At 48.0% G+C, this 24,853-nt stretch overlaps 1 protein-coding gene and 1 long non-coding RNA gene across 13 annotated transcripts; one reads left to right on the plus strand and one right to left on the minus strand.

Moving 5' to 3' along the window:
• Positions 1–1,026: 1,026 nt before the first annotated feature.
• LOC119624444 (uncharacterized) lies at positions 1,027–11,453 on the minus strand. The gene is made up of 3 exons (XR_005240577.2): positions 11,347–11,453; positions 10,232–10,504; positions 1,027–2,658 (listed from the first exon to the last, which is right to left on the minus strand). It is a non-coding gene; the product is annotated as an uncharacterized lncRNA (long non-coding RNA).
• Positions 10,687–24,853, plus strand: SF1 (splicing factor 1). 12 transcript variants are annotated; one of them, XM_007993447.3, is made up of 14 exons: positions 10,687–11,089; positions 12,826–12,954; positions 15,946–16,021; positions 19,046–19,198; positions 19,403–19,492; positions 19,848–20,031; positions 20,119–20,234; positions 20,330–20,437; positions 21,168–21,348; positions 21,611–21,884; positions 22,201–22,260; positions 22,373–22,552; positions 23,298–23,502; positions 23,935–24,853. In XM_007993447.3, exons 1-14 carry the CDS (start codon positions 11,059–11,061, stop codon positions 24,062–24,064), a joined length of 1,917 nt encoding a protein of 638 aa, XP_007991638.3. In that variant the 5' UTR covers positions 10,687–11,058; the 3' UTR covers positions 24,065–24,853. The 12 variants fall into 12 exon arrangements, with proteins under 12 accessions (XP_007991638.3, XP_007991630.3, XP_072871030.1 ...); XM_037999113.2 differs by having other exon boundaries at positions 10,720–11,464; XM_007993439.3 differs by having other exon boundaries at positions 23,298–24,853.

A 24,853-nucleotide genomic window follows, 5' to 3' on the forward strand; every position in this document is an offset into this window, starting at 1 on the left:
AAGGCTAGCCTATGTCCATCTACCAGACTCCCGAGGGCTGCCTCAGTGCCAGGCCCTGGGGTCACTACCAGGAATGGACCAGCCCCCAGGGAGGGAGCCTGCATCTTGAGTTCATGGCCATCCTCCTGTAGCTTGTGCTTACGCTGTCATTCTCCCAGGGGCTGTCTGCTCAGCTCTGAACACCAGGGTCCCCAGGGCCGGGCATCCCCTCTTGCCCCAGGCACTGATAAGCCGCTCTTGACCAGAGCCTTTGGGCAGCTGCAGCCCAGGAGGCAGGATGGGAGTGGCCTTGAGGGCGCACAGTTGGGGGGATGGGAAGGTGGGGGCAGGATGGGGGGAACAGCTGGAGCAAAGGCCCCATCGTCACCCCTGACATTCAAGGCAGGTGTTGGAGTAAGAGCTTTGCACCTGGTGGGCGACAATAAAGACTTGCGGAGTGACATGGTAGGTGGATGGCAGCCATGGGAGTAGGCTCAGTGGCTCCCAGGGTGTCACACTGTCCCCTCAGCCACCCTCCAGCAGAGTTTCAACTATTCTGACTCCGTCCAGTGACTGGAGGGTTTCTTGGCTGGAATGGGGAGCCAGCCCAGGGGAGGGAACACATCTCTTCACACCAGACATTCACACCCATGTTCCCGGGAGCCCCAAGGAGGGTGAGGAGCATCTTCCAAATTGGGGTCGGTGGTAACAGGGATACAAAGTGAATTCCTAACTTCCAATTTTCCAGATTTCTTGGAGGAATGTTGGGACCAGGGTGGGGTAAGTGGGGACAGGGAGGTGAGCTCCTGCTCAGCGAAGACCCTGACCAAAGGCGCCCTGGGGAGGGCTGGCTTTCCACCCACCAAGTGGCCAGCAGCAGACAGTGCCTCCTTGTGGCGGATCTTCCCAGCCCTCAGATTCAGTCTGGAAAGGGGGTTTGGACTGCAGAGTGTAAACTGCCAAAGTGGGGGCCTCCCATAAAACGCTTGCTGCTAGCAAAGGCAGGCCAAGAGCAAAGAAAGGCCGAGAAGCCGGGTAATATGCACTGAGAGACTAACACTTTAAATTTTATTTATGTATTTTTAAATGGGTAGCCTTTGCCCATGGTACGTATTTTTTAAAATACAGCAGAGATGTCATGAAGAGTCTCCCTCTTACCCCTGTCCCCAGCCACCCTGGTCCCAGTTACTTATGAACCCTTCTAGAAGTATTTTGCATATTTAAGCAATTTGGTATATTTTATTCTTTGCAATTTTTTATATACGTATTACCATATTCCACATATTGTATTGACCTTGCCCTTTAAAAATATATCCTGGGGGGCCGGGTGTGGTGGCTCACACCTGTGATCCCAGCACTTTGTGAGGCCGAGGTGGGCAAATCACGAGGTCAGGAGTTCGAGACCAGCCTGGCCAACATGGTGAAACCCTGTCTCTACTAAAAACACAAAAAACTAGCTGGGCATGGTGGCGGGCGCCTGTAATCCCAGCTACTTGGGAGGCTGAGGCAGGAGAATCACTTGAACCTGGGAGGCGGAGGTTGCAGTGAGCCTAGAACGTGCCACTGCACTCTGGCCGGGCGACAGTGCGAGACTCTGTCTCAAAAAAAAAAAGGAAAAAAAAAAAATATATCCTGGAGAATATGAATGTATTAAATTATCACGTGCACCCCGAAAAAATATGTATATATCCTGGAGAGTTTTGCGTTATCAAAGATCTCACTTTTTTAAAAAAAATTTTTTTCTTTTTTGAGTCGGAGTCTCACTCTGTCACCCAGGTTGGAGCACAGTGGCTGGATCTCAGCTCACTTCAAGCTCCGCCTCCCAGGTTCACGCCATTCTCCTGCCTCAGCCTCCGGAGTAGCTGGGACTACAGGCACCCGCCACCTCGCCCGGCTAGTTTTTTGTATTTTTTAGTAGAGACGGGGTTTCACCGTGTTAGCCAGGATGGTCTCGATCTCTTGACCTCGTGATCCGCCCGTCTCGGCCTCCCAAAGTGCTGGGATTACAGGCTTGAGCCACCGCGCCCAGCCAAAAAAAATTTTTTTTTTACAGCTAGTGGTATTCCATTGTGTATGTTTCCCATAACAAATGTTAATGACCTGCAGTGAGATCCCTATTGGTGGAAACTTGAGTTGTTTTTACTATTTTTATATTACAAACAATGCTGTAATATTCTTAGGCCGGTGCCCCTCTGTACATATTCAAGCATTTCTAGAGGATAAGTTCCTGGAAGTAGTATTAATGAGTCAGGGGTGGCTGCATTTGTTGTGGTGATAGCCGCTGTCCAGTTGCCCTCCATGGGCAGAAACCTGTGGGAGGGCCAGACCAGACTCTTTAAGTCATTCTTGAGGACAAGTAGAAGGGACATGGACCCCCCCAGGATGTTCAGATAACTGGCCTGTACCCAGAGTCGTCCTGGTGAAAGTCAAGGGGAGCGCCATGATGTGTGCTTTGGGACGGTGGAGGATCTGCCGTGTTCCCTGTGGCATGTCGAGCACCTGCTCACTGCCAGTGCACAGGAGACTCTTGCAAGTGAGGGAATGGACAAGATGTGGTGAAGAGGAGTCCCTGCAATCTGCCGTTGGACTGGGTGAGCCACCCCACCTCACTGAGCTTTACTTTCCTTAGGTTTACCATATCCAAAGCCAACTGCAGGGCTGTCGGGAGCAGCAGAAATACTGTAACAGACATAATGCAATAACATAGATGAATCTTAGAGGTAAATTAAAACAGCACTTTATGCACAGTATGATAGCATTTTATAAAGCTCAAAAACAAAATGAAACCATCTATTGTTTAGCAATACACGCCCAACATAAAACCCTATTAAAAAATCAAGGGAAGGAAAAGCACAAAATCTGAGATGGTGGTCCCTGAGAGGAGTGTGGGATGGGATAAGGAAGGAGCCCAGGAATTTGTAAAGGTATTGGTAATATCACAACTCTCAGGTTTGGTGGTAAGTTCATGGATATTTAAGTTATAACTCAGTTCCTAACTCACATAAGGTGCCACACATCCTTTTGTATGTATCAAATATTATGTCATAAAATTTTAGTTTGGGCATGGTGGTTCATGTCTGTAATCCCAGCATTTTGTGAAGCTGAGGTAGGCAGATCACTTGAGCCCAGGAGTTCTAGACCAGCCTGGGCAACATGATGAAACCTTGTCTCTACAAAAAATGCAAAAATTAGCTGGGCATGGTGGCACTCGCCTGCAGTCGCAGCTACTCTGGAGGCAAAGGTAGGAGGATTGCTTGAGCCTAGGAGTTCAAGGCTGCAGTGAGCTATGAACTTGCCACTGCACTCCAGCCTGGGTGACAGAGTGAGACCCTGTCTCGAAAAAAAACAAAACAAACAAACAAAAAAAACGAAAAAAAATTTTAAAAAAATATTTAAAAGTAAACACTGAAAAAATAGAGCTCGCTTGAAAGACAAAACCAAAAATGTGTAATCCCAGCACTTTGGGAGGCCGAGACGGGCGGATCACGAGGTCAGGAGATCGAGACCATCCTGGCGAACATGGTGAAACCCCGTCTCTACTAAAAAATACAAAAAATTAGCCGGGCGAGGTGGCGGGCGCCTGTAGTCCCAGCTACTCGGGAGGCTGAGGCAGGAGAATGGCGTAAACCCGGGAGGCGGAGCTTGCAGTGAGCTGAGATCCGGCCACTGCACTCCAGCCTGGGAGACAGAGCGAGACTCCGTCTCAAAAAAAAAAAAAAAAAAAAAAAATGAAGAGCATGCTTCCCTAGATGATGAAAATAAATGGAGAGGAATCACTGCAGTGTCCTGCACAGAACTCTGGAGTTGCTGTCTTGCAGTTTCTGCCTTCTAGTGTGTATTGTTGAAAGACAGTTTTATTGAGGCATAACTGGCATTATACAATAAGCTGCATATAAAAATGTGTACGTGATGACTTTTGACATATGTGTACACCCGTGAAACCATTTCCACAATCAAGATAACCACCATCCCCTTCACTCGGGAACGTTTCCCATGCCCTTGGTAAGCCCACCCTCCTGCTTCTTGCCTCCCATCCCCAAGTAACAACTGTGCTGCTTTCTGTCACTACAGGTTAATCTGCACTTTCTAGAATGTATGTAAATAGAATCACACAGTATGTATTTGTGTTTTGTCTGGCTTCTTGCTTAGCTGAGCATAAGGATTTGCGAGTCATCCCTGTTGAATGTATTAATAGTTTATTCCTTTTTATTGCCAAGTAGTATTCCATTGTTTGGATGCACCAGTTTGCTTAGCTATTCATCTGTTGATGGACATTTGGACCATGTCCAGTTTTGAACTATTACAAATAAAGCTGCTATGAACATTCATGTACCTGTCTTTGTTGGATATATTCTATCATTTCTTGTGGGTAAATACTTTGGAGTGGAAGGACATACTCCAAATGGAAGTGGGGAAGTCATATGGAAGTCATAGGTAAGTGTTCAATTTTTTTTTTTTTTTTTTTTTTTTTGAGACGGAGTCTCACTCTGTCACCTAGGCTGGAGTGCAGTGGCCTGATCTTGGCTCACTGAAACCTCCGCCTCCTGGGTTCAAGTGATTCTCCTGCCTCAGCCGCCCGAGTAACTGGGATTACAGGCATGCCCGGCTAATTTTTGTATTTTGAGTAGAGATGGGGTTTCACCACATTGGGCAGGCTGGTCTTGAACTCCTGACCTCAGGTGATCTGCCTGCCTTGGCCTCCCAAAGTGCTGGGATTACAGGTGTAATCCACCGCGTCCGGCTGCATCTTTTTCTTTTTTTCTTTTATTTTGAGATGGGAGTCTTGCTCTGTCGCCCTGACTGTAGTGGTACGATCTCGGCTCACTGCAGCCTCTGCCTCCCAGGTTCAAGTGATTCTCCTGCCTCAGCCTCCTGAGTAGCTAGGACTACAGGTGTGCACCAGCACAACCAGCTAATTTTTGTCTTTTTAGTAGAGATGGGGTTTCACCATGTTGGTCAGGCTGGTTTTGAACTCGTGGTCTCAAGTGATTTGCCTGCCTTGGCCTCCAAAAGTGTTGCGATTACAGGTGTGAGCTACCGTACCCAGCCATTTTTTTTTTTTTTTTTTTTTTTTTTGAGATGGGGTCTCATTCTGTCACCCAGGTTGGAGTGCAGTGGTGCCATCTCCACTCACTGCCATCTCTGCCTCGGAGGCTCAAGCCATCCTCCCACCTCAGTCCTCATGAGTAGCTGAGACTACCACACCCGACTAATTTTTTCTGAGATGGAGTCTCGCTCTGTCGCCCAGGCTGGAGTGCAGTGGCGTGATCTTGGCTCGCTGCAAGCTCTGTCTCCCGGGTTCATGCCATTCTCCTGCTTCAGCCTCCTGAGTAGCTGGGGCTACAGGCGCCTGCCACCAGGCCTGGCTAATTTTTTTTGTACTTTTAGTAGAGATAGGGTTTCACCGTGTTAGCCAGGACAATCTCGATCTCCTGACCTCATGATCCACCTGCCTTGGCCTCCCAAAGTGCTGGAATTACAGGTGTGAGCCACTGCGCCGAGTTTTTTTTTTTTTTTTTTTGGAAACAGGGTCTCCCTCTGTCACTTAGGCTTCAGTGCAGTGGTGTGATCACAGCTTATTGCAGCCTCAAACTGTTTGGGGTCAAACAATCCTCCTGCCTCAGCCTCCCAAGTAGCTGGAACTACAGGCGCACATCATGCTCAGCTGATTATTATTTTTGTTTCTGTAGAGACGAAGTCTCCTTATGTTGCCAAGGCTGGTCTCGAACTCCTGGCCTCAAGCGATCCTCCTGCCTTGCCTTCCCAAAGTGCTGAGATTACAAGTGTGAGCCACTGCACCCAGCCCTTGGTGCATTTCTCAATGCCTATAGTTATATAATGTTGCATAAATGGGATCATGTAATACATTTTTTAAACATATGAAGCATTTTTTTTTTTTTCAATGTTGGATTTTTAGGCGGGGTGTGGTGGCTCACACCTGTAATCCCAGCACTTTAGGAGGCTGAGGTGGGCGAATCACTTGAGATCAGGAGTTCGAGACCAGGGTCAACATGGTGAAACCCCGTCTTTACTAAAAATACAAAAATTAGCCAGGCATGGTGGCATGTGCCTGTAATCCCAGCTACTCTGGTGGCTGAGTCATGAGAATCGCTTGAACCCAGGAGGAGGAGGTTGCAGTGAGCCAAGATCATGCCACTGCACTCTGGTCTGGGTGACAGAGCGAGACTCCATCTCATTAAAAAAAAAAAAAAAAAAAAGGTTGGATGTTTAAGATGTATTGGGTAACTTCCCATTTCACTCTGCAATAGGAGGGCATGTGCTACGTATCCTTCTGTAGCCTTTGTTACGCTCAATCATACGCAAACATACACACATCTGTATGGGGTTTGTGTTACAAAAACAAGGCCATGTCATATATATTCCTTTGTTCACTTAACACAGAAGTTACTTTAGGTCGGTTGGTATGAATTAACAGCTTTTCAAAGCTGCCTAATATTCCAGGTTATGGGTTTTCAAATTCAGTCGTTCATATATTGATAGAAATTCACTTTGTTTGCCCATTTTTACCACTACAAACAATGCTGCAGTAAATGCAGAAGACTTTGCAAACATTATGTAATCACATGGCTTGTTTTGGGGGCAGATTCCCAGGAGTGGGATATTGGATTGAAAAGGTTTATGTTTTCTTTCCTTTGAGACAGAGTCTTACTCTGTTGCCCAATCACAGCTCACTTCTGCCTCTACTTCCTGGGCTCAGGGGATCCTCCCAACTCAGCTTCTCAAGTAGCTGTGAGTATAGGTGCATATTTTTTATTTTTTGAAAGGGGGAACAATTTTAATAGACAGCACAATGCTTTCTAAAAGATTAACGATAGTAGGTGTTAACACGTTTATGTTCTGCTATTTTCATTTATTTTGAGATTCCTCATTATCACCTTTATTTGTATTTCCGTTATAGGCAGTATCTAAATACTGGTAAATAAATTAGCAAGTCTCAGGGATTCTGTAACAGTCGCACAAACTCAGCACAGTCTAAGGTGGTATTACTATAACAGAATCCCTGAGACTGGGTAATTTATTTATTTATTTGAGACAGGGTCTTGGTCTGTTGCCAAGGCTGGATTACAGTGGCGTGATCATAGGTCACTGCAGCCTCGATCTCCTGGGCTCAAGCAGTCCTCCTGCTTCAGTCTCTCGTGTAGCTGGGACTACAGTCATGGATCACCATGACTAGCATTTTTTTTTTTTTTAGTAGAGGTGAGGTCTTGATCTGTTGCCCAGGCTGGTCACAAACTCCTGAGCTCAAGAGATGCCCCCACCTCAGACTCAAAGTGCTGGGATTACAGGCATTAGTCACCACACCCAGTCTGGGTAATTAAGAATAGAGATTTAGGCCGGGCGCGGTGGCTCAAGCCTGTAATCCCAGCACTTTGGGAGGCCGAGACGGGCGGATCACGAGGTCAGGAGATCGAGACCATCCTGGCTAACACGGTGAAACCCCGTCTCTACTAAAAATACAAAAAACTAGCCGGGCGAGGTGGCGGGCGCCTGTAGTCCCAGCTACTCCGGAGGCTGAGGCAGGAGAATGGCGTAAACCCGGGAGGCGGAGCTTGCAGTGAGCCGAGATCTGGTCACTGTACTCCAGTCCGGGCTACAGAGCAAGACTCCGTCTCAAAAAAAAAAAAAAAAAAAAAAAAAAAAGAATAGAGATTTCTGGCCAGGTGTTGTGGCCCATGCCTGTAATCCCAGCAGTTTGGGAGGCTGAGATGGGTGGACCACCTGAGGTCAGGAGTTCGAGACCAGCCTGGCCAACATGGCGAGACCCCGTCTCTATTAAAAATACAAAAAATTAGCCAGGCATGGTGGCGGTGGCTGTAATCCCAGCTACTTGGGAGGCTGAGGCAGGAGAACCATGTTGGCCAGGCTGGTCTCGAACTCCTGACCTCAGGTGATCCACCCACCTCTGCCTCCCAAAGTGATGGAGACACCACGCCTGGCCGGAGATTAAGTTTCTAACACATGAGTTTTGGGGGACATATTCAAACCTGTCCACCTAAAGTAATCAAAAGGGTCAGAATCTAATTCTAATAGTTTATTCAAGCACAAAACATGAGGGTGGACCACCTGGAAACACCGACTCCAAATGAATGGAGTCAGTGTTTTGAAGTAGAGAAGTTAAGGTTTCATTCACACAGGCAGAGGCAGAGGAGTTTTAGGATTACATTTTTCATATATGGTCGGTGCATAGTTATAGTAATTTGGTTGTAGGCCGAGTGCAGTGGCCCATGCCTGTAATCTCAGCACTTTGGGACGCTGAGGTGGGCACCTGAGGTCAGGAGTTCAAGACCAGCCTGGCCAACATGGTGAAATCCCAACTCTACAAAAATACAAAACTTAGCTGGGCATGATGGCAGGTGGCTATAATCCCAGCTACTTGGGAAACTGACGGGGGAGAATTGCTTGAACCCCGGAGGCAGAGGTTGCAGTGAGCCGAGATTGTGCCATTGCACTCCAGTCTGGGCAACAGCAAGACTGTCTCAAATAAAAAAAAAAAAAAAAATAATAATAATAATTTGGTTGTAAGTAGTGTTTCTTTTTGGGAGGCATACATTTAACATTTTTTACAGAGAGTGTAATAGTCATGGGTTTGCTGTCATCTGGTCTAAGTAAAGCAGGACAACAAAAGGGAAGTTAATCTATAAGAAGGGTCATTAAGAAGGCAGCAGGTTTTTGTCCCGGTGTTTCATTCTCTCCAGTAATTTTACAGAACAGAAAAAATAAGCAGGTCTAATTTATTATCTGAGAAAAAAGTATAACCCTATGTGGCTGAGATCACAGCCACCTCTCTCTCCAGGTTTGAAGCGTTGTGGGGGTTCCAACATCTTTTATATTTATTTTAAAAAACCACAGCAGAGGGGTTGTACACCCTTTCATGTTTCTTGGCTATTTGGATTTATTCTTCTGAGACATGTCCATTCCTATTTTTTGTTCCTTTTCTATTGTTTCTGCCTTTTTTCTAATTAGTTTTTAAGATTTCTTTGTATATTATAGATACTGGCTCTTTATCATGTATGGCAAATATTTTTTCCTCATCTATCATTGTCTGTTGACTTTTATCACAGTGTTAAGTTTTGGGGTAATCAAGTATATCTTTTCATAGTTTGAGGTTCCTGTCTTTGCAGTCCCTCAATCCCTAGATTACCCTAGATTACCCTTATAGTCTCCTAAATTATATTCTAAATGTCTTGTTGTTTAAATTTAAGATTCTACACCATTTATCAACTAAATCATCTTTTCCTAATTGAAATAAAATACCACCTTTGTGGTATTTCCGAATTCTGTTGCACTAATGTGTCTTTCCTACCAACAATATCATATTGTTTTATTATTGTGGTTTTTTTGTTTTTGAGACGGAGTCTCATTCCGTTGCCCAGGCTGGAGAACAGTGGAGCGATCTCAGCTCACTGCACCTCCGCCTCCCGGGTTCAAGCAATTCTCCTGCCTCAGCCTCCTGAGAACCTGGGATTACAGGCGCCTGCCACCATGCTGGGCTAATTTTTGTACTTTTAGTAGAGACAGGGTTTTCACTGTGTTGGTCAGGTTGGTCTCGAACTCCTGACCTCAGGTGATCCACCCACCTTGGCCTCCCAAAGTGCTGGGATTACAGGTGTCAGCCACCGCACTGGCCTATTTTGTTTTATATACTATGTTTGTCATCTGGAAAGGCAAGCTCCTGCTCCATCTTGTAAAGTTTTCCCACTACTGTAGTATTTTTTTTTTTGAGACAGTCTTGCTCTGTCACCCAGGCTGAAGTACAGTGGCCGAATCTAGGAACACTGCAACCTCCGCCTCTCAGCTTCAAGTGATTCTCTTGCCTCAGCCTCCCGAGTAGCTGGGATTGCAGGCGTGCACCACCACGCCCAGCTAATTTTTGTATTTTTTAGTAGAGACAGGGTTTCACCATATTGGTCAGGCTGGTCTCGAACTCCTGACCTTGTGATCCGCCCGCCTTGGCCTGTCAAAGTGCTGGGATTACGCGTGAGCCACCGCCGCCCGGCCGTAGTTATTGTTTTATATGATTTTAAGATCATTTAATTAAATCCTCTGAACTCCGTTAAGATTCCGATAGAAGTGTGTATTTGTAACTTTTGAATTGACAACCTTATGTTATCTTTCATCTAATTTGTTGTTGCATCACTTCAAATACTGTTTTTAATCCTTCAATAAGTCTTCTCTATTCATAGCTTTTTGGGTCATTTTTTTATTTAAAAAAAACAGGAAGTCTCTTTACCTGCGGCGTAACGGAGCCGGTTTTCCGGCGCGCATCAGCCCCTCCCGTGCTCCCGCCCCAAGGTTCCGCGTTACCATGGGAATAAAGGTTGACGTCACTTAGGGCTTCCATGCTGGACCCGAGGGTCGATGGTGAAGGGGGACTAGCGCAGAGGGCGGTGTTGCTCTATCTACGCATGCGCACTTCCTCCTCCAGGATTCCCCCGCCATAAATCTCGTTCCGGCTGGGCCTTTTCCGCCGCGACTTCTCGCTTAATCCCGGAGAAACTGCCCCCTGAGGGAGGAGAGTAGAAAAAAGCTGGAACCAGCGACAGCCAATCCCGCGACACTACGACGCACGCGAAATTGATTGACTCCACCACCGCAGCCAATGAGAGAGCTCGTGGACGCTCCGTCACAGAGTTCGCCCCACCCCATCCCCTCCTTTCTGGACTCCGAGCTCAGTTCACGCAGTAACAAATGAAGTGCGCGCTGCGACACCTCCCAGCCCACCGGACTCCGCCGCCATTTCCTCGCCTGGCCTAACGGTTCGGCCAATCCCAGCGCTCATCAAGAAGGACTGAGGCTCCGCCAATCGGAGGCCCCCGATTTCGACCCTTCGCCTCGGCCTGGCCCAATCCAGTCCCCGGTCCCGCCGCCCCCGGCCCGCCCCCGCGGCGGCCTTTCTCCTCCCTCTTTGTGCGTCTCGCGCCGCCGCCGCCCGCCGCGTGAGAGGACGGGCTCCGCGCGCTCCGGCAGCGCGGTCGGGTCCCCTCCCCCCGGGAGGCTTGCGAAGGAGAAGCCGCCGCCGAGGAACAGCAGCTGCCGGTGCCTGTCCCCGGGGGCGCCATGGCGACCGGAGCGAACGCCACGCCGTTGGGTAAGCTGGGCCCCCCCGGGCTCCCCCCGCTTCCCGGACCCAAAGGGGGCTTCGAGCCGGGCCCTCCGCCTGCACCCGGGCCTGGGGCGGGGCTGCTGGCTCCCGGGCCGCCGCCGCCCCCGCCCGTGAGCTCGATGGGGGCCCTGACCGCGGCCTTCCCCTTCGCGGCGCTGCCTCCGCCGCCTCCGCCGCCGCCCCCTCCGCCTCCCCAGCAGCCGCCGCCGCCTCCACCTCCACCGTCCCCTGGCGCCTCGTACCCGCCGCCGCAGCCGCCCCCTCCGCCGCCGCTCTACCAGCGCGTCTCGCCGCCGCAGCCGCCGCCACCCCAGCCGCCGCGTAAGGACCAGCAGCCGGGCCCGGCCGGCGGCGGAGGAGGTGAGTCGGGCCGAAAGAGCGCGAGAGGCGTCGCGCGGACGGGCCCGGCCGCCTGAGGGGCGCGCGGCGGCGGCGACGGCGGCTGCACGCGGCAGGGGCGCGCGCGCGCGCGCGCACGGGGAGGCCCGGGCGGAGGCGCCCCAGGGCGCGCGCGGCCTGGTTCTAGGGCCTCGAGTGCGCACGCGCGCTGTTGGGGAGGGCCGGGCGGGCGGGAGGCGCTCTGTGCGCAGACGCAGTGAGGTGGCCGGGCTGTGCGGCTCAGTTTTATAGACTCGGGGACCCCTATTGCCCTTCAGTCCGCTGGTGTGGGGAAGAGGGGTGGCGGATGTTCAGCACTGGACGGGGTGCTGGTTGTGAATGTCAGCAGGGCGTGAAAGCCTCACCTGATGACGTGCGGCGGCTCCTTTCTGGTCTTGAGCCAGAATGGGAACCATACCAAGGATAGCTGCTCTGCTTGTATAGCAAGGCAGGGTTTTCATCCGGGAGAGGTTGGCATGCTTCAGATGATGGTTGGGTCTGATCTTTTTTGGTCTCTTTTGGGGAGAGAACTCTAGTTTTTTTTTTTAAATCTTCGTTCGGTATCCTTAGATCTCAGTCTGACCGGCTCCCCTGTCACTTTGTTTTAAAAAGTTTTTCCTTCTGATCGTGTATCCCCTGGGAAATAGAAGGACTCTTGTGCTAAATGTAGGGAGTTTCTGCCTGTGTATGGGGGAAGGAGAACTTGGCTGCTATTGTATAGGTTGTTGTTTGTTGAATTTTTGATAGATTCTTTTAAAAGTTCAGACCCTGAGTGTCCAACTGGCCAGGAAAATGAATGCTGATCTTGGCCAAACTTACGAAGACAAAAGTGGTCTTGTTGAAGAATTGGGCTTTTCCCACTCGGTAGGGTATAACTAGGTTTAGCTCTTGTCCTGCCTCTCATAGAAAAGTGACTGGTGAGGGGAGTGGAGGTGGGCAAAGCCCCCAGTCCCATCAGGGCTGCTTTACAAACCTATGATTCTTCAGTGTATTTGTGTCTCCCCTGGGGCTTTCGGAGCACTCACGGTTGATGTAGTGTATATTTAACACTCTCTGCAGTCATATACATTAAGATTACCGTGTTTATATATTTCACAGTTTCTCTAGACAAAAGAAGGTGAAATGTTAACTTGCCTGACCCAGGACCACATACCCTTGTAGTGGCCATAAGCTTTAAATCTCTGATCTCTGAGGTTTGTTTTCTGGTTTTTTGCTGTTTAAGTTTTAGGTTAAGCTCTCAGTTTCACAATCTGCTGAGTTTCTGTGTAGTACCTTAAATACCCTTAACTGTCTGTTGGTAACTATTTATATTTACATCTGATGGACTTTGTTTCTGCCTTTAGACTTCCCAAGTAAGAAGCGGAAGAGGAGCCGCTGGAACCAAGACACAATGGAACAGAAGACAGTGATTCCGGGAATGCCTACAGTTATTCCCCCTGGACTTACTCGAGAACAAGAGCGAGCTTATATAGGTAAATATACGTTCTGCATCCAAATGCACTTTGAGATTGTTACGATTTATTCTGAGCAAGATCTGCATTTCTTGAAAGTTTAAGATTGTAGTTATCTTTTTTGAGATGAGATATGTTCATGACTTTGGTATCATCTGTCAAGTTTTTGCCCAGTGAGTTCTGCATTTGCAGCTCCTTGTTTTGGTCTGTTCATAATTGCAGTGTTCTCCATGAGTGTCAGGAAGGTAGGGTCTCACTTAGGGGTAAGAACAGTCCCCAGACCAGCAGCCCACCCTTTTCAGCTGCTGTTGTTCATTGCCAGTTGATGAGGTGAGTGTCATCTGCCTCTCTGGACAGGCCCCAGTGGAGAACACCGCAGGTACTGTAAACCAAGTACTTTTCACAGCATGGCCTTTCACCATAATTTCATTTCTCCCCCTAAAATGTGGTCTTTTACTTTTTATAGGTACTTTCTGAAAGAAAAAAAAAACTGACAAAAAGTGGTTCTGAAAGTGTGTTTACAATTTATCCCTTTTTATTTTCTTGAATTTAAGAATTTAACCTTCCCTTCAACATCTTTTCTGGTTTGGTTTATGGAGAGCTGTCTTAAAATGAAGGCTCTTGTATTTACTCTTAACTCTGCTGGGAAAGGGATATTGTGTGGATATGGAATGAAGTGCTAGGATAAAAAGGTTTTATCTGCTGGGAGGTTTTGAGAATTAAGAATGACTGTCCACAGTGGAATTGAAATTAACTTCAAAATTGCTTTTTTGAAAAAAAGTTTTTAATGAAAGTTTTACCTTTTAAAGCTGTCTCAAAAAAGTTCACTTGATAAACATTTTCTACTAACCAAATAAACATCCCCTTTGGAGGAAATTCGGGCAAAGACCTCCTAAGCCTATGAGGCTGTGGCCTTCACAACCAAAACGCTTCAAGGCCAGCATGTTACTACTCTTGAGGGTCTTAATTTCCTGTTTTTTAGACTGCTGAGAATTTTGAGGCGTTGGAATTGTCTGTCTCCTTTCACAGTACTACTAATACTTACTCTTTCCCCTACTGTTCCTGTCTACTCCCACCCATTCCCTTGTGTCTCATATTAGACCATTCTGGGTCTTTACAACCTTGTGAAATGCCCCTAGTGTAGTGATATCCCAAGAACACAAGCATACTTAGAAAATGGGAAGAGCACAAATTCCTTACATCTCTCCATTTCTCTTTCTGTGGAGGGCTGGTTAGTTCACTGGGCCCTAAGGGCTATTTATAGCTATAATCAAAATAGTTAGAATCAAAGGAGAGGTGTAGTTCTTCATAGAAGAAAATGACCCTTTTTTTTTAGATCAGGCCACACATCTCCATAGTCAGTTAGGAAGACTCACCTTCCCCTCTCAGTGAAAGTGACTTTCACCTGGAGTTGTTGAGCTTAATACTCAACTGCAAAGTCAGAACTTTTTAGCATAAAGGAGCTTGGGGAGCCATGTGTCTCACTAATTTTCTGTCTTCCGCAGTATATACTGCTTTATCCAGGATGCCCTCAGTGCCTTTTTTTTTTTTTTTTTTTAATGGAGAGACGCAGTCTTACTCTGTCGCCAGGCTGGAGTGTAGTGGTGCGATCTCAGCTCACTGCAGCCTGCTCCTCTCAGCTTTAAGCGAGTCTCCTGCCTCAGCCTCCCAAGTAGCTGGGACTACAGGCACACGCCACCATGCCCAGCTAATTTTTTTTGTATTTTTAGTAGAGACAGGGTTTCACCATGTTGGCCAGGATGGTCTTGATCTCTTGTCCTCATGATCTGCCCACCTCGGCCTCCCAAAGTATTGGGATTACAGGCGTGAGCCACTGCGTCTGGCTGGTATTTTTCGATAATAATGGGTTTTCATTTCTTCAGGGTTTCAGTGTGTGGGTGTGGTATAGCCCTGTGGATGTATTTAAAGTTAGAAGCAATCTTTGGTTAGACGCATTAATCCTATCTTGGAACCAGCTCAATTTTAACCCAACCTAGTAACACTTGCCCTTATTGGAGATGCCTGCTCAAAATTCTCAGATGCTACGAAGGTAAGGAACAGGTGGTTATTCCGCACATTGAAGAAAGCTGCTCTGGCTCTGCAGTTCCCATTATCTTGGAAAATCAGCCGTGTAACATTTCCCTGGAGTCACTGGCAACTTTTGTGAAACCCTCATCTCTCTTTTTCATGCACAGCCTCATTGGTCAAGGCCCGAGAGCCACGTACATTGTCCTTGATCACCCATTCCATTCTTCTACACGCCTGCTCCCTATATGAATAGCGAGCCTGAAAAGAAATTCTTAGCACTTTATGGTTACTGGTTTATTAAGATATGTGGTTTGTCATTTAATGTTTGAATAAATATTTCATATAATTGAATAAAAGCTGCAGGTATTGGGAGACCCTTACTAGTACAGGTCTGGTTGTACAGAAAGAGTATGTACAAATTTCTGTAAGGTGTTGAATTTTGTTGTTAAATGTCTTATTTAAGGAATTCTAAATGCGGTATTAATGAAAATGGTCTTTGCTCAAATGGTATTTTTCCTTGTCCCATGTTAATTGGGTCTCATTTTGGGCTATGTTTAATATTTAATGAAGAAAAACTCAATTCTTGCCCTCAAGTAATTTGATGAGAATCTGGTATTGGTGACATAACATGGTTTTTGGTTCTGGGTACCAATTGTAAGCAAGCCTTGGTGGGGAGGAAGAGGTGAAACACCTCGTAATTGCTTGGATGTTAGCCTTAGTGAACAGTCTTTATTGCTAACCCCTCTTCCAACAAACTGTTTGCTTCCTTAAGTGATAACCATTTTGAAGTGAAAAAAACCTATAGATGTAAAAGGACTCCTGCCGATAGGTGGTTGGGGGTTTTTGCTTCAATGTGTTCACTGATCAGTCGTCCCTTTCAAAGTCTCCGAGTTCTTCATGCTTGTTGTTGAGATTTGAGATGTTTATTGGTAACATTGTCTTTTTTCCATCCTTTTTTTTCTTTCCTAACCTGGTTTCTTCCAGTGCAACTGCAGATAGAAGACCTGACTCGTAAACTGCGCACAGGAGACCTGGGCATCCCCCCTAACCCTGAGGACAGGTTGGGAAACAGTTTTAACCAGCTGACAGTAACGCTTTTACCTTTTTCTCAATACGTTTTACTGGTGGCAACATATTGTGTCAGTTCAATAAAATCCTAGTATGACGACTGTACCCTGACCACTGTGGGGATTAAGGTTTAATTAGAAATAATGTATGGTCAGTCAACAGTTAGAAAATTGGAATAAAACTTAAATGTTGGGAGAATAAAAAGTTACAGGAAAATGGACAACTGGTTTCCAATTGGTAAGCATGTAGATCTTAACCTGATTTACCCACCCTTAGGGACAGTGAGGTGACCTGTTAACCTGCCTTTTCAGTACCTGCTTTGGCCGAAAGCCCAGGGCATAGAGTTTTTCTCACAGGTACACGGTGCAGGGACTAAAAATATTTTTGAGCATCACTGAACTTGAGCAAGCCAGGAGCTCTGGTCCGCTCATTGCTGCAGTCTTCCTGCTCATGGTTTTGAGATGGTTTCAAAATCAGATGAGATTTCTAACCAACTTCCTTCACTGCCAGTTAACTTTCAGCCTTGGCCATTGCCTTGGGGGTGTTGGGAGGGGCCAGAATATTCTCACCTATTTTGGGAAGGCATGCAACCAACCCTAAATTACTTTTTTTTTTTTCCTTAAAGGGAGCGTGGGCCTCAAACAGCTGTGGTCATGTCATTTCAATTTGCAGTTTCTCACCTCAGAAAAATAATTTGTGTGGGGGAGATGAACTTTTTTAAACTGGAATTTTATTAGCTGATTGAACAGCTAAAATTGGTCATTTAATTTGAAGGGCAGTAAGTCTCTCCCTCTCACTGAATTTTCTCTTAGTACATACAGCATAGTTGAAAAGACTTCGCTTTAAAAAGTAGTGTTTTTGGCTTTTGTTACCTAGTTAATAGCTTTTTAAATCAGGAAGATGATGTAATGGCTTTAGAAGTCACTCACTCATGCATCTTTCTTCCGCCCTTTGCCAGGAAACATTAACTTCCTTGTTTCTCCATATCGACTCTTTAATTTTACTTACTACGTTTGCTATATTTTACCTATAGATAGATTTTGGTTGTAGGGTTGTGTTGTGTTTCATTTCTTTTTGAAGTTTTTTTTAAAAAATTTACATTGTAGGTCATAGACCACAACTGTTTAGTGCCTTTTTGGCCTTTTTCCCTTTAATAATATGTCTACAGGTCACCAGTCAATTCCTCCAAAGGTTGAATTTTTAACAAACCTTCTTTGCTTCCTGGATAACTGGGATTAGAATTTAGTTGATCTAGCCGATGCCTATTGGAGGTGAAGAAGTCGGGCCAGTCTAACCTCTAGAATACTAGTTTTTGCCTTTCACTTCTGCAATTTGGGAAGAGGTTAAACTGTTGTGAGGCCTTCACATGGCCAATTGGGTAATTGGGTGCTGGTAAGACTTGTTTTTGTAACTAGCCAAGAGTGCTTAATTCTAGACAGCTATGGGGTGGGAATTAGAAATGTCAAGCATGTTAGAAATAAAACCAGAGCAGGGTTTTTCCTCCCTTGTATTCAGTTTTGAAAGAGGCCCTAATGCCTGATTGGTTTTGCTTTTGAGCCCAGGTTGGAGGGAAATGCATGGGTTTTCTTAATTAAGATAATTTATTAAAAAGGTGTTATATCAATTAAGCCACTTTATTGTTATTTTGATGCTGCTTAACTTGCACAGTAAAACATGTTTAAAACTTTTCTTGTAGACTTAAATGTATAAGATGGTAGTCTAATGAGCTGGGGTATGTTTGCTTTTGTTCACTTTTACTGGATTGTGCTAACAGTTTATACAAATGCTAGAAACGGAGGTGTCATTTAGCCGTCATTAGCCATGAACAAACCTGACCTTTTATTCCATCGTGTGTGTAACGTGGTGTGACATGGTTCCCTTTAGGCTGAAGACAGTGGGAGCAGCCGAGTTCAGTCCTTGCTCTCCAACTAGGCAAGGTTCTCTCAACTAAACCAAGGGTATAGGAGTCTTGACTACTTTCAGGATGTTTTTTTAATAACCTGATCCACATGGTCTCTTCCCTTCTTGCAGCTGCTACTAAATTTTCATTCAGAATATCAAGCTATGGTCCTTTTTGTAATCTTAACTCAAAATTCTAGGAGTGTAACCTCTCTTTTTTATTACCGCAAAATCCAGCTGTGGTAAACTGACCATTTTATCATTATATTTTTTTACTTGTAGCAACAGCATTTTACTCCTTAAAAAAATGAGAGAGAGAAAATCTGCTTTCTGGACTTGTAAACTCTGGTGGAGAATCATAGGTTTTCCCCTTGCTGTTTGCAGGTTCAGACCCTAGACAAGTATTTGACCAAATCTGCATTTGCAGCCTCTCACAGAAGCTGCTTTAGCACTTTAACGTTTTTCTCTACTCAGACTCCCCAACCTCGAACAGCCAGAAAACAGGTTGTCTCCTGGGCCTTGGACACAGCCAGCCAGGCCATTGAAGGAAAAGCAAAGACGAAGCCTTGAACCATCTCTCTCCATTGTGGGGGCCAGTAGCTGCAGTAGCCTTCAGTCCCAGTTGCATTGGGTTAAGGAGCTCATGCGCATTATGTGTTAGGGGTACAGAAGCTTTTCCTCGTAGGGCATTAGCTCTCCAAGAGTGAACATTTTGCCTAAACTTGGGGTTTCTGTGGTTCATAAAGTTGGAATATTGTAATTTTTTTTCAAATGGAAGAAAATCCATATTTGGCAAGAAGACTCCAGGGGATGATACTGTCCTTGCCACTTATAGTCCAGAGATTTTCCCCAAAGGATAGACATTTTTTCTCTCATCACTTCTAGATGCAAAACCTTTTATTTTTTTCCTTTCTCACACACACCCCAGACCCTTAATGTTCAGCCAGCTTCCATCTCCCCATTCCACACGATCTTGAGTAGCACACGTTATGGTCGGTTCCTCCGGAGTGTTGTATTAGGGTCTGAGAGGCAGAGGGGCTGGGAAAGACTTGTTATAGTCCGTATGGGAATGAGAGAAGTCGGGGCAGAATAGTAAACGGGAGTCTGTTTCCCACAGGTCCCCTTCCCCTGAGCCCATCTACAATAGCGAGGGGAAGCGGCTTAACACCCGAGAGTTCCGCACCCGCAAAAAGCTGGAAGAGGAGCGGCACAACCTCATCACAGAGATGGTTGCACTCAATCCAGATTTCAAGCCACCTGCAGATTACAAGTAAGCAGAGGGGCTAGGTCATCTGGGATGAGGACACATGCAGATCATGGGTGACCTGCTGGGATGGGACCATATTGGCACTACTCACCTCTTACCCCAAATCACCCATAATTAGCACTTGGTGTACCAGTAGTTAGTTTTAGAAAAGCTACTGACTGTGTCATTCTCCAGAAATGTGTGCAGTGACAGGCTTTTCTTTCTTAGACCTCCAGCAACACGTGTGAGTGATAAAGTCATGATTCCACAAGATGAGTACCCAGAAATCAACTTTGTGGGGCTGCTCATCGGGCCCAGGTGAGTAACTGCTAGTCTGTAGGATATAGAATTCCTTTAGAGCCTCTGAGATGTGTCCGTTTTGTGCCTAATTGGGTACCGTTGGCTTGCTTTTCCCCTTTTTGGTAGGACATTCATTTTGACTGAATTAATGCCTTTCTGTGAGAAGGTGTTTTAACTTCCGTGCTAGTGCGGAGAAGTCAAATCCTCAGGTTTACTGTGGCTGACTGTAATGTAGAGTTCATGGAGCTTTTGGTGGGAAAATCCAGTTCTCTGTGCTTGTGGTTTCCCACCAGTGTCAAATTGGTCCAGCCTCTGTTCCCTCTTGAGTGTGAACTTGTCAGGTATAAACTCAGTCATTTCTGCCTCTCTATAGAGGGAACACCCTGAAGAACATAGAGAAGGAGTGCAATGCCAAGATTATGATCCGGGGGAAAGGGTCTGTGAAAGAAGGGAAGGTTGGGCGCAAAGATGGCCAGATGTTGCCGGGAGAAGATGAACCACTTCATGCCCTGGTCACCGCCAACACAATGGAGAACGTCAAAAAGGCAGTGGAACAGGTGAGTGGTGAGCCCAGAAAGGAAGCCTCTTGGCAGAAACCTACGTGGAAGCCCTAAGCACTTAACTGTTCATTGCATATTCACTAGATAAGAAACATCCTGAAGCAGGGTATTGAGACCCCAGAGGACCAGAATGATCTACGGAAAATGCAGCTTCGGGAGTTGGCGCGCTTGAATGGGACCCTTCGGGAAGACGACAACAGGTATGTGATCAGTTTAAAGGAGAGTGTGTGGAGACCTGAAGAACCTGTGGAAGTACAGATTGTCCCCTTGCATTGACCTCTTTTTCCCTTAATAGGATCTTAAGACCCTGGCAGAGCTCAGAGACCCGCAGCATTACCAACACCACAGTGTGTACCAAGTGTGGAGGGGCTGGCCACATTGCTTCAGATTGCAAATTCCAAAGGTGAGGGGCTGGCTCTTGTGGTTTCTTGGTAGCCTGCAATGTGCAGGACAACTCTTTTGTCACGTTAATTGGTTGCTGTTAATCTTACCAAGAGAAACATCCTTTCTGTTAGTGTGGTCTGTAATGGTGTGATTTAAAGCCCAGGATGATTAGAAATAGGCTGTACAGATACCCCTGTTTGTCTTAGCCCCAAGAAAACTGGAAGCTTCCGTTTTTGGTATAAATGTTTTCACTGGGGCTCAATAGGAAATTCATTGCTTTTGCTGTTCAGAATTGGTTCAAGAAGACTAAGCAATCTCTACAGATTTCTGACCAGTTGCAAGTCAGCACTGGATATCAACACTTTTTGACTGACTGGCAATTATGTAAAGTTTTGTTCAGGAAGTTCGTTCTGGCAGTTGTGCCAGTCTTGCATAGATTTTCCTTTCCTCAAACTGGGAATAAATTTTGATGAAATTGACTTGAGAGAACCTGTGCTTCATCGATGGTCAGGGTCTCCTGTGCTCTTCACCCAGGGCTCCTCTGCTCTGGTGATCCCAGATGCAGAACTGGGCACGAAACTGAAGATCTAATGAGACTGTTGTGAGCCATGCCTAGTAAGGGGTTAGAAAGATGTGTGATGATCTGGTGATTGAATTCTTCAAAAGTTTATGTTGGCTCCTCAGGGTAAAAGCTGCTTTCTTAACAAATTTTTCCCCTTTCTCTGTTTGTGTCCCTCACCCCACTACAGGCCTGGTGATCCCCAGTCAGCTCAGGATAAAGCACGAATGGATAAAGAATATTTGTCCCTCATGGCTGAACTGGGTGAAGCACCTGTCCCAGCATCTGTGGGCTCTACCTCTGGGCCTGCCACCACACCCTTGGCCAGTGCACCTCGTCCTGCTGCTCCCGCCAACAACCCACCTCCACCGGTGAGCCTGGGGGCTGGTTCTCTTGGTCTGGCTTCTCCATTCTCTACTGCAGAGACTGGGAGCTATGGCCATGTGGTTTGGTTAGAGCCGATAGATGGATGTGAATGGCAACATTGTTCTTCTGGGATCTCAGGCCAGTTTGGGGACTTCTCACTTTGGGAAGACCTTGTTACTGTGTTCTGGTCCTGTGGCATTACCAGAAGAACAATGTTGCCACTAGGGGGCACAGGCAGGGACGTTGGCGGGAAATGCTCTCACGTAGTCTCTCATGTCTACCACCCAGAGCCGCCCACCCTGGATGAATTCTGGCCCTTCAGAGAGTCGGCCCTACCATGGCATGCATGGAGGTGGTCCTGGTGGGCCCGGAGGTGGCCCCCACAGCTTCCCACACCCATTACCCAGCCTGACAGGTGGGCATGGTGGACATCCCATGCAGCACAACCCCAATGGACCCCCACCCCCTTGGATGCAGCCACCACCACCACCGATGAACCAGGGCCCCCACCCTCCTGGGCACCATGGCCCTCCTCCAATGGGTAAGTAAGTGTCAGACCAGAAACCTTGGGGCTTTGGGATAAGAAGGGGTTATGTAGGTCACTGTTTGCTAGAAGCAACTCTCAAGTAGCTGGGCAATGTGTCAGATCTGCCTGACTTGCCTAGGTTATGGCTCTGGAAGGAGCAAGACTCCATTCTGGTTCAGGGAGTGATGCTGTGTTGGGTAGGCACAGACCTGCCTTTTACAGGCATGGTTTTCAGAACTCGCGTAAGGATAGCAACTCAGGTTATCACAGGGGTGGCTTCCCTGGCCAGTTCCAATGTCCTGCTAAGTCCCTGCTCTTTCCTTCCATCAAGATCAGTACCTGGGAAGTACGCCTGTGGGCTCTGGGGTCTATCGCCTGCATCAAGGAAAAGGTAATGGCTGTCTGCTGACTGTGGGTCTTCACCTAGGCTTGGGTGAGTGGGGGCTCTGGCCCAAATTCCCCCCTTTCCCTGAGGCCTCATCTTTACCTCCACCTACCCGCAGGTATGATGCCGCCGCCACCTATGGGCATGATGCCGCCACCGCCGCCGCCTCCCAGTGGGCAGCCCCCACCCCCTCCCTCTGGTCCTCTTCCCCCATGGCAACAACAGCAGCAGCAGCCTCCGCCACCCCCTCCGCCCAGCAGCAGTATGGCTTCCAGTACCCCCTTGCCATGGCAGCAAAGTGAGTAGAATATTTTGGGCTTGTGGGGGTGGGTGGGATGGGGGTGGGGCTGACAGGAACCATAGAGCCTCACACAAGCAGGCAGGTGCCTTGGGATGATCCCCTGGGCTCTGCTGGGGTTGTGAACAGAAAGGGCCTCCTGGTCCAGGGGGTAGAGGGGCATCTTGAAGAGGAGAGCTGATGTTTGGTGTGGTTGTGTCTGGGGGAGAGGTTCGTGGGGGCCTGAAGGGGAGCCTGCTATTGTAGGTAGGGGGCCAGAAGTCCAGAGCCTCGCAGGCTGAGTGAGCGGCTGGCTGGACTGAGCCTGGTGCATATGGGTCGTGTGGGATGGTGCATGCTTGCTCTGGCGAGGGCTGTGATTGGGGTGAGAGACTGCAGAAGTGGGACCGGGCAGTGGGGAGAGAGCAGCTGTGGCCTTGAGGTTGAATGTGCCGTTCGGTGGTGGCGGCGGCTGGGCGGAGGGACATCAGAGCTGTTCTTGTGTCTGGTACCTTCCCCTCAGCCCTTCCAGGGGCATTGGTGACAAAGGGCTTACTCTGTTAAGCCCAGAGACCTCGAGGCTGACCCCAGGGTAGTCGTGCCCACCCCTCCACTCCCCATCACCAGCCCCGCCCGCCCGCCCCCCACCACCGTACCGCATGCCAAGCAAGGAGCAGGCGCCCCTCGCCCCCATCCCAAGGCAGCAGCCGCAGACAGCCGCGGTGTGCCCCCGCGCGTGTGACCTTGGGCTTCTTTACCACCCCAGATACGACGACTACCACCACGAGCGCTGGCACAGGGTCCATCCCGCCATGGCAACAGCAGCAGGCGGCTGCCGCAGCTTCTCCAGGAGCCCCTCAGATGCAAGGCAACCCCACTATGGTGCCCCTGCCCCCCGGGGTCCAGCCGCCTCTGCCGCCTGGGGCCCCTCCCCCTCCGCCGCCTCCACCGCCTGGTTCCGCCGGCATGATGTATGCCCCGCCCCCTCCTCCTCCGCCTCCCATGGACCCTTCTAACTTTGTCACCATGATGGGCATGGGGGTGGCGGGCATGCCGCCCTTCGGGATGCCTCCAGCTCCCCCACCGCCTCCACCACAGAACTAGACTTGTTTTTTAAGAAAATATATATTATATATAGAGAGAATTGGTCTCGTTTAAACACGCCGAACCTCACCATATGGAGCCAGACATTGGGACGCACGCATGTGATTGTGTGTGCACGCATGTGTGTGTGTGCACGCACTGGGCTGGGCCAAGCGACTGAGGATTCGCTTGGGAACGGGCAGGTGGTAGTAGGGGCGCCAGCTTGAGCTCTCCTGGCGCCCCGTAGCATCGAGTGTCTTCTTTGTCTTCTTTCTCTCCTCACCCAACTCCCTTTGCCTCTCCCCAAACCGGGCCGCCAGGATCCCTCCCCGCGGCGGCGATGGCCCGAGCCATGAGAGTGAGGACTTTCCGCGCCCATTGGTGACCCTTCCAGGCAGACAGCCTCAGCAACGCCCCTGGTGGACAGGATGGTTCGGCAAAGCAGCCTGAGTTATTTTTGTGGACGGAATCGGAACACGCTGGCTCCATATCGTGAAATTTTTATTAATTTTTTTCTTTTTCCTTTGTTATTTCCTTATCTCTTCCTTTCTTCAGACTCCGTCCAAGGAGATGCTCTCCCCGGTCTTCTGCTGCAATTAGATTCCTTTCCATTCTCCAGTTCTCCTTCCCTTACCAAGGAGAGGGGAGCAAATGGTTTTGGGCATGGGCTTCGGCCATTCATGTCAAGCTGGTTGTGGGGTTCTTTGGTTCTAAGTTTTTCAAGGCGCCATAGCCACCCCGGAAGATGTTTAAAGTGTGAGGTTTTTTAGTCTCTGCCACCCTTGTCAAGGGAGTCTTGTACAGTTGCCAAGGGTAGGTTCATTTCCAGGTTCCGGGATTCCCATCCGCCCTGGCGCTCCTGCCAGCAGTGGGTGGGCAGCCTGAGCTCCCTTGGGCTCGCCTGCCAGCCTGGAGTTCTTCCTGTGCTCCTTGACCACCTGAGCTGCCTCAGATTCCATTTGGTCCTCTCCTTCCTGGAAGGCTTTCTTTTGTGTTTTATTTTAATCCCAAATGTCTGAATGTTTTGCAGTGTCTAGGGGTTTGAAGCCCCTCATTCATTCTCCTTCCTTTTTCCTCCCGCTTCCCTTTCCATGGAGTGATTATGTTGATAATAATGTATACTGCGCGTTCTCTTCACTGGTTTATCTGCAGAAATTTCTCTGGGCTTTTTTTGGTGTTAGATTCAACACTGCGTTAAAGCGGGGATGTTCCATTGAATAAAAGAGCAGTGTGGTTTTC

Source organism: Chlorocebus sabaeus, chromosome 1 (assembly GCF_047675955.1).
Source record: "Chlorocebus sabaeus isolate Y175 chromosome 1, mChlSab1.0.hap1, whole genome shotgun sequence".
Lineage (NCBI taxonomy): Eukaryota > Metazoa > Chordata > Mammalia > Primates > Cercopithecidae > Chlorocebus > Chlorocebus sabaeus.

What these genes read in the sequence shown, in the direction of transcription:
- SF1 (XM_037999112.2), top strand. Translation starts at nt 11,059, where the DNA reads ATGGCGACCGGAGCGAACGCCACGCCGTTGGGTAAGCTGGGCCCCCCC. An exon ending in ACAAGAGCGAGCTTATATAG is followed by an intron (nt 12,955 to 15,945) that starts GTAAATATACGT and finishes GGTTTCTTCCAG; the next exon opens with TGCAACTGCAGATAGAAGAC. An exon ending in CCCCTTGCCATGGCAGCAAA is followed by an intron (nt 22,553 to 23,297) that starts GTGAGTAGAATA and finishes TTACCACCCCAG; the next exon opens with ATACGACGACTACCACCACG.